Below are 20,443 nucleotides of genomic sequence, written 5' to 3' on the forward strand. Positions count from 1 at the left end.
ACCACCACTTGCTAAGATAAAATTTCATCATGTTCTTTTCCGGTTTTCCCTATTCATTTTGGCTTTTCAGAGGGAAGCTGGAGAGAGAAAGGAGGGAGAAACAGAAACAGCATGGGCTGATCCGGTTGGAATCGACAGACACAGTGGAGGACATGGAAAGAGAAAGAAGGAACTTCCAGTTGCAGATGTGTGAGGTATATGAGGCTATAAGAGGGTGCCAGTTAACAGGCTATGAAACGTGTGCAGAATGAACCTGACCACGACCACATTGTGTGAGCATCTCAGGGAGAATAAGTGCGGTTAGTACAGTTGTATGTGTATGCCTTAGCAGGTTATTCCTGGGTTACCACAGCTTGTTAACCTCCTTGTTGTGTTAAACACACTTTTTGTAAATTTAGTAAGTGTGTGGCGGTGTCTGAAGTCACCTAAAACCAAGAAGCTTTGGGGTGTTTTTGAGAGGCAGTCCTGTTTGAGACCACGTGGTGTTCATATGTGTGCATGTGTGGTTATTGATGACCTCATTCCACATGTCTCGGTGGCGACATGTCCTAGTTCTATATACTGTGTGCGTGGCAGTTAGCGGGACTGGGGAAATTTGGGCTATGCCGTTTGAACCCAGCTGTGGTAATAGAAAGAATAGGGAAAGGAGTGAAGTGGAGGAATAATCAAATAGAGGGGGATTTTCAGTGTCCTGCAGTGCTCCCTTTCCCAGCCGCAGAGCTCCAGATGTCTCCACTTTGTTCTCTTTTTATAGTGAGACATGCGTTATTTCTTCCAAAACTGACTGACCATGTGACAGTCACTTAGAGACAGAAAATGCAGAAGTTTTCACCTTTTCTGCCTTTACAATGTACAGTACAGTCCAAAAGTTTGGAACCACTAAGATTTTTAATGTTTTTAAAAGAAGTTTCGTCTGCTCACCAAGGCTATATTTATTTAATTAAAAATACAGTAAAAAACAGTAATATTGTGAAATATTATTACAATTTAAAATAACTGTGTACTATTTAAATATATTTGACAAAGTAATTTATTCCTGTGATGCAAAGCTGAATTTTCAGCATCGTTACGCCAGTCTTCAGTGTCACATGATCCTTCAGAAATCATTCTAATATGCTGATTTGCTGCTCAAGAAACATTTATGATTATTTTCAATGTTGAAAACAGTTGTGTACTTTTTTTTTCAGGATTCCTTGATGAATAGAAAGTTCAAAAGAACAGCATTTATCTGAAATACAAAGCTTCTGTAGCATTATACACTACCGTTCAAAAGTTTGGGGTCAGTAAGAATTTTTATTTTTATTTTTTTGAAAAGAAATTAAGAAATGAATACTTTTATTCAGCAAGGATGCATTAAATCAATCAAAAGTGGCAGTAAAGACATTTATAATGTTACAAAAGATTAGATTTCAGATAAACACTGTTCTTTTGAACTTTCTATTCATCAAATAATCCTGAAACAAAATATTGTACACAAATATTTTGTACAATTGTACACATTAAATGTTTCTTGAGCAGCAGATCAGCATATTAGAATGATTTCTGAAGGATCATGTGACACTGAAGACTGGAGTAATGATGCTGAAAATTCAGCTTTGCCATCACAGGAATAAATTACTTTGTGAAATATATTCAAATAGAAAACAGTTATTTTAAATTGTAATAATATTTCACAATATTACTGTTTTTTACTGTATTTTTAATTAAATAAATGTAGCCTTGGTGAGCAGACGAAACTTCTTTTAAAAACATTAAAATTCTTAGTGGTTCCAAACTTTTGGACTGTACTGTATGTTCTAAAATCGGCATGTTTGAAATTCTCTGACTGGATTGAAACATAGTCTGAAGCTAAAAATTGGATCATACACTATGTGATTTTCTGTTAAATTTGTCAACTCTAAGTGCCCAAATTCTGCAGACTGGCTATAACTTTTGGCGAATAACATTGACTCTTCCAGGACTGCAGATTGGTGCAAAAAAGTCTTTGTGCTGTATTCATCTACTTTTGCTTTGTGCTGAGTCACAACTTTGCGACACGAGTGGGACTGACCTTTAACCGCTGACGTATAACTGGCCTTTTTTCTCTCTTTCTCTGTTTAAACAGTATTTACTGAAGATCCAGGAGCTGAAAGTTCGTCAGGGTCCAGATCTGCTGCAGAGCCTGATCAAGTACTTTCAAGCCCAACTTAAGTACGTCTGAAACTAATTCAAATCCTTCAGAAGCACCAGCTTCCTTTTCAGATGCAAATTTAACCTAAATTGGCTTCAGTACAAAACTAGGCATTTAGCCTGCACTTAACCGTGTCTGGACACTGGATTCAGCATATGAATCACAGATTAACATGAATAACTGTACTGTAAAGATATAATCCTGATCCTCACTCAACAGTGCTCTGTAAGGATTGAATCGCTGTGGCTTTGTGGGTGTGTGTATTGATGTCATTGACATTTGAGACCGCTAAACACTGCTATTGTGTGTTCTCAGTTTTTTCCAGGACGGACTGAAGGCTGCAGAGAATCTTAGTCCATTTGTGGAGAAGTTAGCAGCCTCCATACATACGGTAATAGACTTGTCAAACCTAGTATCTGACAGAGTCCCTACACTTTACAAAGTGTATTTCAGGAATATATCAAGATGTATTTTAAAATGTTAGTGAATTTCATACATGTTGACTTTGGATCATGAAGGGCAACTCTAACTAGGCTGTTTATTTTGTTTTCCTATTAAATTTAGAGAGGTGATGAGTAGATCTTATCTTGTTCTGGTTTTTTTTTTTTTTTTTTGGATGATGCAGAAAGCCAGATCATTTGCTCAGACACATATACACCTTCCATGTTTTGAAAAAGATTTCACTTCTCATGTTAGTCACATGACCCAGTGTAGTCATTGCATGAAATAAGAATCTTTACTTTCATTTCAAGGAATATTGTCACTTTATCATTGATTTTACATGTCTAGTCTGGCACATGCAGTTAGTTTGAAAGTTTTCTTGTTACATGTCATAAATTTCTTTCTACTAAATATCAGGTAACTTTTTTTTTTGTTAGTGCACACACATTAGCTTTGTTAAAAATTCTAGCGAGCAGCATTCTCAACATTTTTCTTCTTTAAAAACAGTCATTGCATGTATCTTTTGCAGAGAAAGCAATCCCAAAATGCATTTCGACTAGTTTAGTGATCACTAAAAACAGTTCAATCTCATTAAAAGTTGACTATTTTTCTCTTTACATATGTAAGCAAGGTATTTTTTTGCTAATTATGCTATAGCACTAACTTAGCAAGCTATGTTGCTTGCATGAGTCACTGCACTACATGGAGTTATGACACACATAGTTGCAAAAATCAGTCACAGTTTCTTTACGGTTAGGATACTCCCTTAGAATCCAGCTGCCTATGCAGGCAGTAGATGGCAAGGAAAGTCACAAAGTTTTGAAGACAAGCTATTATATTAATTGCATCCAGACTCTTGGATTTGTCTCATTATAGTCTCCCTAAAGAGTAAACCAAAATCTTTTTTTAAAATAAACATTATATAATGTTTCCCGGCAGCATCATGGACCCTGTTCTGCAAGTCTTGTCTGGTCATGGTTGTAAACAGATATGATCCGGTCTAGAGTGAATATCACGCAATAATAACGGTGTTCATTAAATGATTTTTCATGTATTAAAGTTAGTCGTTTTGTTGTTACTGTGAGGAGAAGACAGGATGGGGCATGTGGAATTGATGTTGAGATGTGCTTTATAACAGATCTGGTTTGGGTAACATTTTTTAAGTGATATTTCTCCTGTTTCAACTTGTCCTCCTTTGATCATAACTAATCAGCATTAAGCACATAAAAGGAAGTGAAACTCAAAAATGAAACCACCACAAGCCAGCTTTCCGAGAGGAATGATTTCCTTAAAAAAAAAAAAGTATTTAATGCAAATTGGTGGAAGAAATTGCTGGAATTTTGTTCTGGGGGCCAAAGCCATAATTTCACCAGCTTTAAGCAATGCAGGATTTCTGGCTGTGTTGGTTTGGTCCTGGACTTCATTACAAAAGGGAGGGATGTTTTCCAGTGTGAGCCTGTAGTCTCTGTCATCTATAACTGCTCTGTTGTCAAATGTGTTTTTGTTTACATGTATAACTTATGTTAACCAATCCCAAGACTGCATTTCGTTACACAAAAGCAAGCCCCATGTAACTTTTCTGTGATTGGTTTCCAGGTTCGTCATGAGCAGGACGAAGAAGTAAAGCAGCTCTCTCAATTGCGTGACTCACTTAGAACACAACTACAGGTGGATGGCAAAGAGGTAACTCCCAAAAACCACCTCTTCTTCGAAGTAATGCATTTTTTACACAAATGTAGTCAGAGGGACTGGAAAATGGCTCATCTGCAGCTATTATTGGTTTTAAAGACTATATTTCAGCAAGTTCAGAGATGAGAATGATGATAATGATCATGAGGACAATTATGATAAATATGTTGCTCTATGTCATTACAGGATTTTCTAAATAGGAAGAACTCTGGCCATGGATATAGCATCCACCAGCCTCAAGGCAATAAGAAATATGGCACAGAGAAATCTGGATTCCTTCTTAAGAAGAGCGATGGGTGAGTTAAACGTTACTGTGTACTTCCCTAAGTTGAGAAGGTCACAAACCCTACCCAAAAACAACAGTTGAACTATTTATTTTTATTACCTGAACTTATTTAAGGCTTTCCAGACATGATGCAGTATTCAGCTCTTGTTTGCATTTAGTCACATGGGGTTGAGTGTATGTTCCTCAGGAAACAGTCTCCACACAGCTTTCAGTGTGTGTAATGATATATATGCCTCTATTTTTTAAGCTTAGAGCAAAATGAAGGAATGAGTTATAATATCCTGAGAGAGTCATGGAGCATAGATAGTTAGCAGCACAAAACATCAGTCTGAGCTTTTTGACTTCAGGCCCACAGCTGAGAGTGCGTGTGTGTTTGTCACAGTGTTCCTCTCATACAGATGTTGTCTATTAAATGTGGTTTAGTTTCTTGCTGCTCTGCAGTCTTACTTGCACTCTTTTAAAACTACAGCTCACAACACACACAAGCCCATATCCACCCAAACTACTTAGGTTTTGATCAGTGTGAGAATAAACATCATCACCATTTTTGTTGTCATTTAATTAACGATTGTAACTTTATTAGTGAGCTGCTAAGTCAATTTAATTATTTTACTACTAGTTATTTTTGCCTGTATGATTTTAAATGGTAAAGCAATCTAACCTATACATTTAAAAAAAAAAATTTTTGATGTCATGGTCCACCAAATGAGATGATTTTGTTTGTGTGAGGAAAAAAATAGTTAAATGTAATTTGCTTTTATATTGGTATAAAATATTAAAAAAATTCACATTAATACATTCTGTGGACCCCCATCACCCCTTTACAGCCCCAGGGGTAGAGAAATTTGTTGTGTTATTTCAAAACATATTTTTAATGTTTCTTTGTAGTAAACCTTTGGTATGGAGTTATTAAAGGGGGCCAATTATGCCCCTTTTTATAAGATGTAAAATAAGTTTCTGATGTCCCTAGAGTGTGTATGTGAAGTTAGGGTTAGCTCAAAATACCCCACCAATCATTTTTTTATAACATGTTAAAATTGCCACTATTTGGGGGTGAGCAAAAATGTGCCGTTTTTGTGTGTGTCCATTTAAAAAGGCAAATGAGCTGGTGCTCTCGACCCCCTTTCTAGAAGAGGCTCATGTTCTGGCATACCGGTGTAGGACAGATTGCCAGAACACTGGCAACAACAAAACAGGACCGTCTCACGCACTGAAAATGCCAAATTATTGGCACAAACGTATAAAACTTTACATATTTTCTTTGGGACAAGTTCCTTAGAAAATTAAATTTAACCACAATGTCCTCAGTGTCTCAGATGGCGGGAGTCTGTGGAGACTCTTATGTGCATTGGTACATCTCAAAACAATGCCTCTTTGGACAGACAGACATTGTACAACTCCAGCTGCTACAGTGAGGATACAGAAATGGCGCACGCTGTCCTCCTCACTCAGGACTGTGGCTGCGTTCCACTCCAGTTTTAGACACGCACTCGCGAACTTCCCTAAACACTTCCCCTCGGGGGAATCCCTGCCGCCATTTTGAAGTGCGTTCCACTTCGTGAAGTGGACGAGGGAAGTTTATATGGACAGACCCTCGCTCCCTTGATTTTGACCGAGGGAACGAGTCTACTTCACATGTACACTTCAGGCAGCTCCATAACCCACAATGCAACACGATTATGACGTCACCGCATATCGTGTTTAATTTACCCCACCACAAACAACTATGATATATTAATTATTTTTTTAAACATTTAAAACACACATATATACATATAGAATTCTGTATTAAACAATTTTGTAAGGGGGAAAAAAAAAAAATAAATCAGCTCCAATGCGGATTCCAAGTGATCAAGGGCTTAGGACGTTCCAATTCAGCCCATTGCAAGGGTTCCGCCAGTAGTGGGCACTCGTGCAACGTAAGCAATGATGTACATCCAAGTCAACGAGACTGAGGGAAGTTAGCGAGGGAAGGGCATTTAAAAAACGAACTGGAATGCAGCCCAAGTCGCTATTAGGGCAGATTGTCACCGGCTGTGGGTGGGGATTCTCCCTATGATGACGTCATTGTAGGGAGAATCCCCGCCCACAGCCGGTGATGGAATCTGAATCAGCTCGTTTGAAGAAACTGCTTTTGATTTATGGGAATTATATATATATATATATATATATATATTATATATTATTACAATTTAAAATAACTGTTTTCTATTTGAATATATTTCACAAAGTAATTTATTCCTGTGATGGCAAAGCTGAATTTTCAGCATCATTACTCCAGTCTTCAGTGTCACATGATCCTTCAGAAATCATTCTAATATGCTGATCTGCTGCTCAAGAAACATTTAATGTGTACAATTGTACAAAATATTTGTGTACAATATTTTGTTTCAGGATTATTTGATGAATAGAAAGTTCAAAAGAACAGTGTTTATCTGAAATCTAATCTTTTGTAACATTATAAATGTCTTTACTGCCACTTTTGATTGATTTAATGCATCCTTGCTGAATAATAATCATCCTTGCTGAGTATTCATTTCTTTAATTTCTTTTCAAAAAAATAAAAATAAAAATTCTTACTGACCCCAAACTTTTGAACGGGAGTATATAATGCTACAGAAGCTTTGTATTTCAACACCTTATGAAAAAGTGAATTTTGCATAGTAGGTCCCCTTTAAGATGATAATATTGATGAATGTTGAATTTGGATTGTTATGGGTTTTCTTGATCTTTGTGTTTCAGGATCAGAAAGGTTTGGCAGAAGAGGAAGTGTGGAGTTAAATATGGCTGCCTGACCATTTCTCACAGCACGGTGAGATTTAAGAGAGACAAACACACAGCTCAACACCTTCCAGTTACACATACTTCATTATATTATATTATAGTCTATGAATCTGATTGGCTGAGGGGCATAGTGCAACTTAACCAACTAAACTTTTTTCACACAGGGATGTATGGTGTAATAATAACTTTTTGTTTACAAACCTTCTGTTTAAAATCCTATGGCTGAATCATGCACTGCGGTAATCAGGGCAACAGTACTCTTGCTTGTGTGAATATTGTTTAATTAGCACAAATAGTTCACCGACATTAGTGATAATACACCGTCTGTTCCGAGAGTCTCTAGAGCGATTATTTGAGATTCAGGACATGCAATCAAAATTTCCCATGCTTCATGAAAGAGAGTCATCGCTCATGTATTAGTTATTTCCTTTCCGAACCACAAACTACAGGCCAAAACACATAAAGGAGTTTGATCTGGAATCATCCACATTACCAAAAGCCAGAAGTTTTACTAGTTTTGCTTATGTCTGTGTTTGCTTCCAGCTTCAGCGATTTAGCAACCATAAACGTTGTAAGCTTTTACTGACATTTCTAGCATTAATCCTGCACACACCATAATTGCAAGTGAGATTTGTTTGCATTTGAGTTAATGAGTGACCACATATGAGCTATGTGATGAGAATGCCTTTTAAGCATGTTATAACTCTTCTTTCTTTCTCAGATCAATAGACCACCCGCAAAGCTTAACCTTCTGACATGTCAGGTGCGGCCCAACCCTGAGGAAAAAAGAACATTTGATTTAGTTACACGTAAGTTGATCTCTGACCTTTGACCTTTTTCCTCTCAGCTATGGTATGGTAAGGACTATGTTTGGAATGGAAAAATAGCTTACTAATTAATAAATAGTGTGCCGTATAGTGTATACACACCAAAAAAAAAAAGTGAAACAGTAGGCGTTGTTCCATGATACGGTTTATGCAGTAATATGTTGCTCTCACACGCCTTTATTAGATATACTAGTAAATACGTTAGTTTTTTCTGAGCGTCTATTTACAAGTGCCAATGTTGGGGGTAACAGATTACATATAACACGTAATCAGTTACGTAATCAGATTACTTTTTCAAGTAACTAGTAAAGTAACGCATTATTTTTAGATTTACAACAAAACATTTTTTTTTTCAAACAAGTTACTTTGTTTTCTTATTTATTGACTGTCACCTCTCCTGTCCCAATGTTTAGAGAAATCAGGAGTAAAGTGCAGAGGAGTCGTGTGCGCTGTGTAAACGTGATGCTTATTTTAGTTCTAGACTAAATGTATTAACCAATGTCTTGGCTGCTGACCTTTGATGATCCAATTCAACCATACTTAAAAGCAAAAATGGCTTTAGATAAACATCACATTTGTGTTTCTTTTTCTTTTTTGTTTAAAAACAAACAAGCCCACCCCAAGTGAGAAAAAGTAAAGTGTTATTTTCCATAAAAAGTAACTAATGCAGTTACCTTTTTATGGATTATATCACAATATTCTAACAGATTACTTTTAAAAGTAACTTTCCCCAACAGTAAGCTCAAATAGCCCACCTTGTTGGCAAAAGGGTAAATGGGCTAAATAGCATCTAACAGCTATTTACACTGAGTACAAATAGCATCTAACTACTATTTACACTGCAAAGAAAATACTGCTATTTTTGCTTAGTGTAAATAGTATCTATCACTATTTGAACTTACTGTAAATAGCATTCAATGCTAATTAAGTGCAAATAGCCTTTACCTTAAAATTCCTAGATACAATTGCTTCTGCTTTATTCACCTCAAAGGAAAGCACATTGCCTTGTGGGATGTACAGTGTACTGTGTTTTATATTGCAAATTTTGATAAATGTGTTACGTCATCTGGATCTTCTATGCAAACTTTTGCTTAATATGTACAGTATTTTTACTATATACTGAAGGAATAATAAGAATAATATGCTATTCTGAAGATATCCAAGGACTAGTCAGGGATGAATTCAACATGCATGGTTGGAAATAATTCACTGATGCTGGCCTAACTGACCTGTATGTGATTCATTCACGGAAATATGATACAATATAGTACTTTAAACCAGACAAAGTGTTGCATGTAGGTGTTCAGAAGTATGTAAATAAAGTTTTGAGAAATAGGTGTGTAGGTGTGTGTAGATGGCTAGTCCGGCCTTTTTTTTTTTTTTTTTTTTTTTTTTGTCTGTTTATTTCCCATAGATAAGGAAGTTTTTCCATGTTTTCCTTCTGTTTAAAGGCCCACCTAACTAGATTTCTCTCTCTCTCTCTTGTTTTTCTTACAGACAACCGCACATACCATTTCCAGGCCGAGGATGAGCAAGAATGCATGATGTAAGTGCAGACACACATACACTTACCTGCGTGCAGATAAATCTCTATCACACGCTGCAGAACAGCATGTATGAACATGCAGGAGGGAGCAGGATCAAAACCTGCTCCTCAAGATGAGAGATAGAATAAAACAGGAAAGAGAAAGATAAAGAAAGACAATGAAATGTTAAAGACACAACGGAGGTATCTGAAAGGTCACTATTTGTTAGGCAGAGTTATGAATTCATTTTTTTGTAACCTCTCTATCGGTCTTCCTGCAGATGGGTGTCCGTGCTTCAGAACAGTAAGGAGGAGGCCTTGAACACGGCTCTAGGTGGAGATCAGCTACAGTTTCAGGACAGCGGTCTGCAGGAGCTCGTCCGAGCTGTGATCTCAGGCCTGAGAAACCTGCCCGGCAATGAGGCCTGCTGCGACTGCGGAGCTCCAGGTCTCGACAAGAGGATCATAGTGCATTTAAATACTGTTTGGGGCCATTCACACTGAATGCATTTTTGCAATTCCATTGCATAGCATTTCCATTGTTTTTCTGTTAATGTTCTAGACAGACATGTTTGCTCGTTGCACTCCCGTCTTTTGCAGCACCTTGCACATGACACAGGTTTTAAAAATGCAGCACTCAAGTTAAAATATGTTCAACTCTATACCTTGAGTTTTTTCATTCCACTGTCCTGTGTCTCACATTTTTAAACATGAGATGAATGACCCCTTACAGTGTTACAAATATAGAAATCCTATGTGTTGTTATTCTAAATTAAATCAAAATTATGATGATGAGAGAGAGATGTTTAAGCCTTATGTAGGTTTGCATATGTATTTTTTTTTTGTTAGATTAATAAAATATTTATGTATCATCATTAAGATCTCTTGAAAAACATTGTATTAGTCAGCAAAAGGTGTTAAAGATTGACAAAGAAATGTTTGAATAAAGTGTGATGTGCTTTTTAGATCCCACCTGGCTTTCCACTAACCTGGGCATCCTCACCTGTATTGAGTGTTCAGGAATCCATCGTGAGCTCGGAGTACATCACTCACGAATTCAGTCTCTCACTCTCGACGTGCTGAGCACCTCTGAGCTCCTGGTAAATGCACATGACACACACATATGTCTCATATATATATATATATATATATTTCACAGGGGTTGGACAATGAAACTGAAACACCTGGTTTTAGACCACAATAATTTATTAGTGTGGTGTAGAGCCTCCTTCTGCAGCCAATATAGCATCAGTTCATCTTGGGAATGACAGATACAAGTCCTGTACAGTGGCCAAAGGGATTTTTAGCCATTTCTCTTCTAGAAAAGTGGCTAGGACGCTATGTGATTGTGATGGAGGAAAATGTTTTCTGACTTGCTCCTCCGAAATACCCCAAAGTGGCTAAAAATATTTAGATCTGGTGACTGTGCAGGCCATGGGAGATGTTCAGCTTCACTTTCATGTTCCTCAAACCATTCTGTCACAAGTCTTGTGTGTGTATTGGTGCATTATCATGCTGATACATGCCACCTATCTTCCAATCGCTCCCCGGGCGCCACAGCAAAATGGCTGCCCACTGCTCCAGGTGTGTGTGTGCACGGTTTGCAGTGTGTCTATGTTCACTATTCACCACTCCTAATGTGTGTGCACTAACTTGGATGGGTTACCATACTTAGCCTTCACGTCACTTTCACTTTCACGTTCTTATATAAATAGGCATGTTTCAGTGTATCTACTTTTGTAAATGTGTTGTCATACATTTGAAAGAGATTATTCACCTCAGTTTCTCCATTATCACCTCAGAGACCATTATTGACTTTCTAGTTTTTTTTGTGTGTGTTTTTACTTATAATTCACTGGGACTGAGTCAGCAGTTACTCACAAGTTCTCATCTGCACATGTTTGTATGAACTTTTTACCTCTGACAGTAAAGCAAAAGAAATCCCTAAGTGCAAGTGCTTCTAGACACATGAGTGCTATTTATTAAGTAATTACTGTTATTTATTAGGTAATTACAAACTACCAAACATGAAGCTGGATGCATGAATGTAGTGTTTAAATTTCTGTGGTGTTTGTTAGTTTTGTATGTTTGCTGCAAACATCTGTTTATTAGTTGTGTTTTGGTTCACAGTTGGCAGTGAGCATTGGAAATGCCAAGTTTAATGACATCATGGAAGTCAACCTACCCAATGATGCAATCAAGCCCCTCCCAAAAAGTGACATGTAAGTCCTAGTGTGCAGTTCAGATATACTGCTCTTAAAAAAACATTTTGTCACTTTACAAGTCGCTCAGCCTTGACTTATCACATTTTGCTTTTGTTTGTGCGTCTCAGGACAGCGAGGAAGGAGTACATTGTAGCAAAGTATGCAGAGCGCCGCTACGTCCTCCCGAAAGAACACTCTGAGGTGTACCACGTGTATGACACTGTAAGGAGCAAGGACCTCACGTCATTGCTTCAGCTCTATGCAGAGGGGGAGGACCTGTCTAAACCAGTGGCCACACCTGACGGACAGGTGAGACCACTCAAACCCACCATACACGCATACACCGCATCCACAGTGATGACAAAATCATCTCAAGTTTGCTCTTGAGATGTTTTGAACTTTCAGAAAAGTTCATCTGTCACATGAGACTCCCTGTAATTTAGTTACATAGATGTTAATTTCCTCTTAATCAGTTTGACTGTATAAACAGAAACGAGACATCTGTGTGGTTAGATGTCATTAATCACACATCATTCACTCTTTCTCTGTAATTCTGTATTTCCTCTTTTTCCATCTCTAATCAGATTTCCCCTCTCCTCAGCCCACTCAGGAAGTGAACGCAAGCTGTGTAATGACTGCTGTACTTGTGTTTCAGTTTGTTTTGTGGATATGTGTGTTATTTGGCTGAAGGATCTTTTCTAAGACAGAATTTGACTCGAATGATTCAGTGACTGAATCACCATTTTAAGTTAGCACACACATCTACTCACAAGTAGAGAATTGCATTACACCAACTCGCCGTCTAATTCATTAATCTTCTCCATCACTCCTCATCCAACAGCACATTTGTTTCGCTGAGATGGTGGCCGGTTGGCATTATCTTGTTCTCTTCTGTGTCTCACAGGACTTGAAAGAGACCGGTCTTCACTTAGCTGTGCGCATGTCCGAGAAGACTTCTCTGGCTCTGGTGGATTTTCTAGCTCAGAACTGGTGAGAGAAATCTGCTAGTGTCACAGATCTGTCAGCACCCAGTAGGATGTCCATCAGCTGACCACCCTGTGTGTGTGTTTTCTCAGTGGCTGCCTGGAAAAGAAGACTGCAGAAGGAAACACAGCTCTTCATTACTGTACATTATACAACAAATCTGAGTGTTTGAAACTTCTACTCAAAGCAAAGGCTGCTTTACACACAGGTATACAATAATACACACAAATCCAACTATGAATGTGATGGATGGATGGATAAACAGATAGATAGGTAGATAGATAAATAGACATTTGACCCTTCCATTGTTCTGATTGTCCTGTAGTGAACTCAGCAGGTGAGACGGCTCTTGACATTGCCAAGAGACTGCAGCACATGCAGTGTATCGAACTGGTGAGTATCACATACTGCACAAAAGAAACAGCTGACGCAAAGCTTTTATTGGCTTTATGTGTGTATGTGAGCACGTGTTTGTAGAGATATAATCTCTAGGTTGATTTTTATCCTGTTTAATATCCTGAAGTCATATGACACTGTTTACATAAGGAAATTCCCCTCAACTTCCCTGCATATAATAGTATCATCACATAAAGCAAACCCATTAGTTAGTCGCAAATGCAAGGGTCAAGGATCATGCAACCATGTGCTCATTCCAGTATAAAACTGACAATAAATAAATAAATAAATGAATGAAATAAAGCTGGATTTGATTTTTGGATTTGCTCTCTAATAGGATAGTAGTGTGAAATATTATGTTTTCTTACATTTGCTCTGTGTGTATGTTTAGCTGGAATTGGCCCACAATGGGAAGTTTAACTCTCAAATCCATGTTGAATACCCATGGGAGATGCCACAGGACATGTATGACAGCGAAGATGATCTGGACGAAAGGGTCTGTAATGAGAGAACTATTTCATACAATATGCATTTTTCACTATATATAAAGGGATATCTTGGGTTCAGCAATATGACAAAAATACTAACATTATGAATATTTGAGTTTATGAATCAGTAGATTATGATAAATGGAAGTAGATGCCTTTGTTGTGTTTTATAATAATGTCCAATAACTTTGTTTTAGGTGAGTCCCCATCCTAAGGGCTCACGGTCTCCACTGCCCCCTTCTGGCAGAAATGGGCACTGCTCGTCTGCATGGAATTTAAATAAAAGCAGTCCAGCCCGGACCTATGAGAACATTGACTTCCTATATGAAAATCCGCCCAACAACAGCGCCCCCACTGGTAGCTCCCTACCACCTCCCCTGCCAGCTAAAGCAATACAGAGAGGTGAGATATTATTTGTTAGCTTTTAAGTGACCTTTGAAAGTCTGCTATTTCAGATTTAGATGTTCTCTGAGAAGCTAAATTGTGCTCATTTGCATATGAGAAATGTCTTGAAACCCTGCAGGTTTATTCCAGACAAACCACAGCAAGGTCAAAGATAATTTGTGTCCCCACAGGTCGTTCAGATCCTCAGATTTCGGTTTCCATTCCAGAGACTCACACCCCCTACCGCCAGAGTTCCCACCCCACTGGCTGCTTTCAGAGAATCAGCACCACGTCCCATGTGACCGAGTCCTCTGGACAGACACCTGCACGTTCTCACACCATGGGACCATCAAAAGGACAGAGACAGACGGTGTTCTGGGAGGGACCTTTCTCGGGGGCGGAGGGCAAAAATCACTCCACCTCACCACAGAGTCAGAGAGGACCCGTCAGGTTAGTCACTCACTGCGTCCAAAATTGCGTACTGTCTGAGTAGGTACTACATTTGAATTTGAACTTACTTTGCGACCGTTAAAAAAGTATGTTCTGTATAGTATAAATATGGGTAATGTGAATGAAATTTGGGCCTACCAGCACATACTTCCATTCATAAATGGGGTGGGATAAGTGTCCATCAAATGCGTACTTCAGAATCTCGGCGGAAACAGTAGGTCATCCAGGGACTTTTCACCTACTGTTTTTCGAATACTGTGTATTCGGAGTTTGGACATTCTATTTGTATGTATATGTGTGTAGTATATTGATTGGTCATTGTTCAAATATAATGTGTATTTGCAGTTCAGAGAAGACGACTTCTTATCGCCGCACGAGCAACGGGAGTCAGGGGAAGAGTTCGACCCCGTCTCCAGTGGGTGCAGGCAGTCAGGAGGAACTCTACTGCAGTCCCGTGGGCGGGGCTCCCAACTCTACATCTCCGCCGGTTAATGCTAACAACAGTGCCACGGTGCCAATCATACTGCCGCCACCTCGCTCGCGCAAAAATGCCATGGTAACAAGCCATGATCATGCAATGATCTTTATTTTGAGAAATAATTTTTCTTCCTAATGCTTACATATTATATTTACTTTTATTTGTCTCAGTTATTCCTTTATATGTGAAAATAAAATGAATTTGTATATGTAAAAGCTGGAATACAACACACGACTTTTGCCCAGATTTGCTGTCTGTAGGAGTTGACACTAATTGCCGAAAGCCATAGGCAGTCAGCAGATTTTGGACAGTCAGAGTCGATTGATTTCACAGAAAATTGCATACTGGGCACACTTTTTTTTTTTTTTTTTTAGCTTCAGACCATGATTTCATCCAGTCCTTTGTCATGCATCTCTTAGCAACGAGGTGAATGTTTCTGTTGGTTGTGTTCGGAAAGTTTGAAAGTCCGGTAGTATATGATGCCCAGTTTTTCCTGTGTAGCAACTGTATGATGCCTAGTGCTTAACACAACTTTTAAAATCTGAACAGGTTTAGTGTATCCAGCTTGAACTTGCTCAAGTATATATTTTCTCTCTGTGTTAGATCTCATTAAGGGAGAGACCCAAGAAGGTCAGAGCGTTAGTTGACTGCAGACAGGTTGGTGCCAATCAGCTGGCTTTCTTTAAGAATGAGGTCATCATAGTGACAGCAACTGATGACCCACACTGGTGGGTAAGTATACATACTCTCTCGCATTAACACACACACACACATCCTGTGTTTACCTGGGCTTCTTTTCAACAGGCTTTGCAGTAACTGACAATTTTCTTAAACCATAAATTTAACAGTACATTTTCCATAAACAGTTCAAACTGATGTCGAGAACTCAACATCTTGCACACTTTCCCTTCCAGGTGGGCCATATAGAGGGAGAACCTTCAAGAAGTGGCTCCTTTCCAGTCAACTATGTACATAAATTAGGAGAATGAGATGGTCCTCCATGAACGCTCACATTACACCATGTGGAACTAGTCTAGACTGTTGCTTTTATCTTCAGAGGCGCTAGACCTAGAAACTGTGGAGGCCTGAAATGCACTTAGAAGATGAAAGACTGGAGAACAGACTTGCACAGCATTAGTGTGTATGCTGTAAGATGATCCACTGATCCATTTCAGTGCTGCTCATAACGTATCTGAGCTGTTTATCTGGACTGAAGGTTTGGCAGGTACGTCATGACTTCTTTGGGACAGGCAAAAAAGGGATGAAAGCCATCCAGCTTTTGAAACTCTTCCTGGCTTAGTTGTTTAAACTAACAATAGCACTTATTCTTATTGATATTGAGGCATTGAACGTGTACTTGGCGTTTGAGGTCTCTAAGAGATTGTCGACCAGACTTGGAGGCACTGGACTCTCACTCCTGTGGTTGGTGCTCTCTGGATATTATTTTATAACGTCAGGCGTCATGACACGCCATTAGTTCTGGCCAGACACCAGGTCCACCAGACAGCGAGTTAACGGATGATGTATTTGGTTTCATCTGTCTCCTCTGCACCGACGTCTCCTATTGCGGCTGATTCCCGGACATCCAGCCCTGCACTGGGAGATAAAGCAACTAGTAAGATCAATGAAACTCAAAAACCTTGAGAATCCTCATATAGAAGATGTTATCTGAGCGTTAAACGACAAGAAATGTTTGATATGTTTTGACTGCAGAAAGTTTAGTATTGCAAGCCATAGATTGAGAGAGAAACATCAACTTACCCTCACAATACAGACACTAATAGGCCTTATAGAGCACAGAAACACACTAACAGCTTCAAGTACATGATTCACTTGTTTTGTTGGCATAATGCTCCATTGTCTTGAAAAACTTGTTGTTTTTCAGTCCCAGCACGCATAAATTCTGCATTGTATTTCCTGTGTTTATTTTATAGTAGATCAACTCTTTTCGAGTGTCTATATTTTATGCTAATGTTTAAAAGTCAATTAAAAAATTGCTGTACTTGTCACCCACATGTAATGTAATTATAATGTCTGTATTGTTATCAGTCAGCATTATTATTATTATTATTATTATTGTTTTTTTATGGGGTCTCCCTTCAGACCGAGGTGGTTTATGGCAGATTTGGGATGCGTCTCAAACCAGCAGACTCTGTATAAATGTTTGATAAGCTGAGAGCACACAACAGATGTTTTCCCTTCTGCCATCTCATTGACTTCTGTGAAGCATTTTTTAGGCAGAGATGAAAGTACGTATGTTGGAGGTCCAAAACGGTTCAGCTCACTTTGTGTTTTAGGAAAGCAAAAGGTAACGCCGTGTAAGTTATGCTTGTTAAACTCTACCATTTTGTATCACTATAACTATTTTATTGAGAAATGTCACGTCCAGTCTGTTCAGAGTAAATTTGTTTTTTCTCTGAGATGTTTAGCATCTGTTTCTGAGAATTGAAAATGACAATTAAATGTTTGCAAACTATAAACATGTGTTGTCTCTGGGTTGAACATATTTTGATATGACTGTTGTTGGTTTATAAGAATGAAGTGCATTATTACAGAATATAATACAGTAGGGGAGATGGCATAACTACCTTTTTCTAGAATATATAAGCCCTCTACAATCGTCAAACACACGCAGACTTACTCTGCATTTATTTTTAAATCCTGGATTAAGAATGCGGCATCTTTTGCAAAAGGATTATGCACACATCAAAAGTGTTTGTGTGTATTAGTACCTTTTACTTTTTCAACCGTCAGCTGTCCATCCTGAAAGGGCCTAATGGATGGTTGCCAGCACTCAGCTTCCTTATTGAAAATCGTTAGCTAGCATCTGACTGAACTGTTGCATAATTGACAGGTGTTACGTCACTGGTCAGGGGGTCAGTGTGCAGAAAGTTTCAGGTCAGCCTGAAGCAGATGTTCACATAAACGAGGACTGTTGGCTTGCAACATGACGCAACAGTTCTCCTTGGTTGAATGCTTGGTGTAATCAACCAAGGTGTAGTCCTACTGCCTGGTAGTACGTAATATGAGGTTTTTACTTACAAAGTAGCATAATTAAAACATTTAAAATATAAAACATAAATGTGCACAACGCAACTGACCCTTCGCCGGGAGTTTGATTGACAAGCGATCTAACCAATCATAATGCCGAATCCGCCATTTTGTCCGTCAAAGGAGTTAGGGGAGTTAGCAGATTAACCTCGGTGGACATTTAACTTGAAAAATGGTGTGTACTGATGTCTTTCCATGTATGAAACAACATTTCTTCTCATGTTCATTCATATGTATTTGATGCCATACATTAACTCATCGTTTACGTTTTAGTGCCTTGGGATCAGATAGACCCCCAACTTTTACAGAACGATTGCATAAGGAAATTAACATTTTTTTATATGATAAACTGTCTTTTTCTGTCATGCATTTATGCTGTTTTTGTGGATATTTGGTAGTTTTTTTACCTATTTACTGCACAATTACTAAACTACTCCATAAATTGGCTTATGAAAAAAATATATTTTTAATGAAAAAATTACTTTAATGATGATCTTAATTAAAGGTGTTAAAGAGGATGTTTTGTTTTATACATTTTTGCAATATTACTTGAAACTGTCTTTACTAACTGATAAAAGACTATATTTATTAGGTGCACTGAAATGAATAATATTAATATACATCATCTGTGCACAAGGTAGGGCCTTAAAAACATCAGCCAATCGTTTACGTGATCATCGCGTAAACGATTGGCCCTCTGGCTTGTCAATCACTGCCGTGACGTTCCTTGTGAGAGACGTGCGAGGCTGCGCGCTCCAGTAACTTTCCACACTCTACAGGCGCCGCATGCAATTTTTTTGTCAGGAGACAGGAGTAACAACTGCAGATTATGAGTTACCTGCGGTGAGTCCGACATAATGAATCCAAAAAACATGACACAGCAAATGCCGGTGGTAAACACTCGTGTTCCAATACTCGTGCACAAGTTTTGGGAGGCGTTCCTTTGAAATGAGCTGTGAAAGAGGGGGGCTGTTCTTACGCATGTTTTTAAATCCTCTCTATCACCTTAAAATCTAAATTGTATTTGGACATTGCTCTATGTATTGGGATAGAATACTGCCATCTACAGGTTTGTGGAAAAACTTTAGGAATTATAGTTAAAGTGCAATGACCACATATATCCAGTAGAGGTCAATAGGGACTCATGTAGTTTTCACTTCATTTTTCTTGATGCTTCAGCTTCTCACAACTTTGATATATATTTTGTGAATATATATTTAAACATTTTTGTATTTATTTTTGTTGTCTGATATATTTTTCATTTGCTTTTGCAAAATATTATACATAAATTTGCATCAATGTTACAAGTCACTACTAAAAGACGACTGTAATCACATACTATTTATTTCAGAAAATTATCACAAATTATTGATTTTTTTAGAACAAGAGATGAATTTGAAAAAGTAAATAAAACCAACACAATACAAAACAAAACAACAGCGCCAATAAATAGTAATGCAAAAGGTTAGCTGCCTTTCATCTTTCATCTGCCTTTTTCCTTCTTTCTCTCTCTGTGTGTGTGTGCGTGTGGTGTGTAATGTCTACCCCGTCACACTGTTGTGCATTTATGTCTGATTTTATTTGCCAAAATCTAAAAAATGCCCCAGACACCTGTGTGTGCGTGCGTGTGCATGAGATAGAAAGTTCGTTCCACTTTGTGTTTATGGTCTAGGACCAGACCTTTATTTAAATGTAAAAATTTTCAGATTTATACTGGATTTATTCTTTTTTTTTTTTTTGACAAATGAAATGGAGAAAAAAAAATAATTTTCAAAGTGGGGTCCTTTAACGGTCTTTTTTTTATTTTATTTTTTTAACACACCTTTAGAACAACCAAATCAAGCCCAGATTTTTTGGGTGTTTAGATCATTTAGGAAAAGTCACAGAGTCTCATGCCCCTGAGATGAAAGGAACACTTTAAAAATGAAGGAATCTTTCAATGGGATCAGCTGGACCCTAAGGACCGATTAAGGGCTAGTAGGAAGAGATGATCGGTTCACGAGCCGCTTGAGCTGAGGTGCTATAGCAATCTGTCACGACACCTTAAAGAGTCACAAAACGGTTTTTGGTGTTCGAATTTCTAGTCTACGTTCATTTGATTTTTATTGTGTGTTTTACTAATGGGTACATGATTTTATAATCTCTGAAAGCACAACCCCACTCAATAGGTGCATAGAGAATCGCCAAGGGTAAGCTTTTTACTCGACTAAACCCAGCCATTGGATCAGGGCTATTATAAAGTGATAGCTTTTGCCGTTATGGGTTAATAACATTATGTAAGGCCTC

At 38.1% G+C, this 20,443-nt stretch overlaps 1 protein-coding gene across 2 annotated transcripts in view; it reads left to right on the forward strand.

The window, feature by feature from the left end:
• The window catches only part of asap3 (ArfGAP with SH3 domain, ankyrin repeat and PH domain 3), a 36,563-nt gene extending 18,977 nt beyond the window's left edge, over nucleotides 1–17,586 (forward strand). Inside the window, exons 6-26 of one of the 2 annotated variants that reach the window (XM_048191916.1) lie at nucleotides 71–194; nucleotides 2,105–2,190; nucleotides 2,486–2,561; nucleotides 4,208–4,294; nucleotides 4,487–4,596; nucleotides 7,329–7,398; nucleotides 8,092–8,179; nucleotides 9,695–9,743; nucleotides 10,004–10,170; nucleotides 10,689–10,822; nucleotides 11,853–11,944; nucleotides 12,055–12,235; nucleotides 12,831–12,916; nucleotides 13,003–13,118; nucleotides 13,236–13,303; nucleotides 13,698–13,802; nucleotides 13,992–14,196; nucleotides 14,406–14,628; nucleotides 14,974–15,184; nucleotides 15,710–15,838; nucleotides 16,021–17,586. In XM_048191916.1, the coding sequence (XP_048047873.1) occupies nucleotides 71–194; nucleotides 2,105–2,190; nucleotides 2,486–2,561; nucleotides 4,208–4,294; nucleotides 4,487–4,596; nucleotides 7,329–7,398; nucleotides 8,092–8,179; nucleotides 9,695–9,743; nucleotides 10,004–10,170; nucleotides 10,689–10,822; nucleotides 11,853–11,944; nucleotides 12,055–12,235; nucleotides 12,831–12,916; nucleotides 13,003–13,118; nucleotides 13,236–13,303; nucleotides 13,698–13,802; nucleotides 13,992–14,196; nucleotides 14,406–14,628; nucleotides 14,974–15,184; nucleotides 15,710–15,838; nucleotides 16,021–16,095 (2,482 nt within the window). In that variant the 3' untranslated portion in view covers nucleotides 16,096–17,586. Of the gene's footprint in view, nucleotides 1–70; nucleotides 195–2,104; nucleotides 2,191–2,485; nucleotides 2,562–4,207; nucleotides 4,295–4,486; nucleotides 4,597–7,328; nucleotides 7,399–8,091; nucleotides 8,180–9,694; nucleotides 9,744–10,003; nucleotides 10,171–10,688; nucleotides 10,823–11,852; nucleotides 11,945–12,054; nucleotides 12,236–12,830; nucleotides 12,917–13,002; nucleotides 13,119–13,235; nucleotides 13,304–13,697; nucleotides 13,803–13,991; nucleotides 14,197–14,369; nucleotides 14,629–14,973; nucleotides 15,185–15,709; nucleotides 15,839–16,020 lie in introns of both variants that reach the window. The other variant, XM_048191915.1, reaches the window with a different exon arrangement.
• Nucleotides 17,587–20,443: the final 2,857 nt, after the last annotated feature.

This window comes from Megalobrama amblycephala, linkage group LG5, assembly GCF_018812025.1.
Source record: "Megalobrama amblycephala isolate DHTTF-2021 linkage group LG5, ASM1881202v1, whole genome shotgun sequence".
Taxonomy (NCBI): domain Eukaryota; kingdom Metazoa; phylum Chordata; class Actinopteri; order Cypriniformes; family Xenocyprididae; genus Megalobrama; species Megalobrama amblycephala.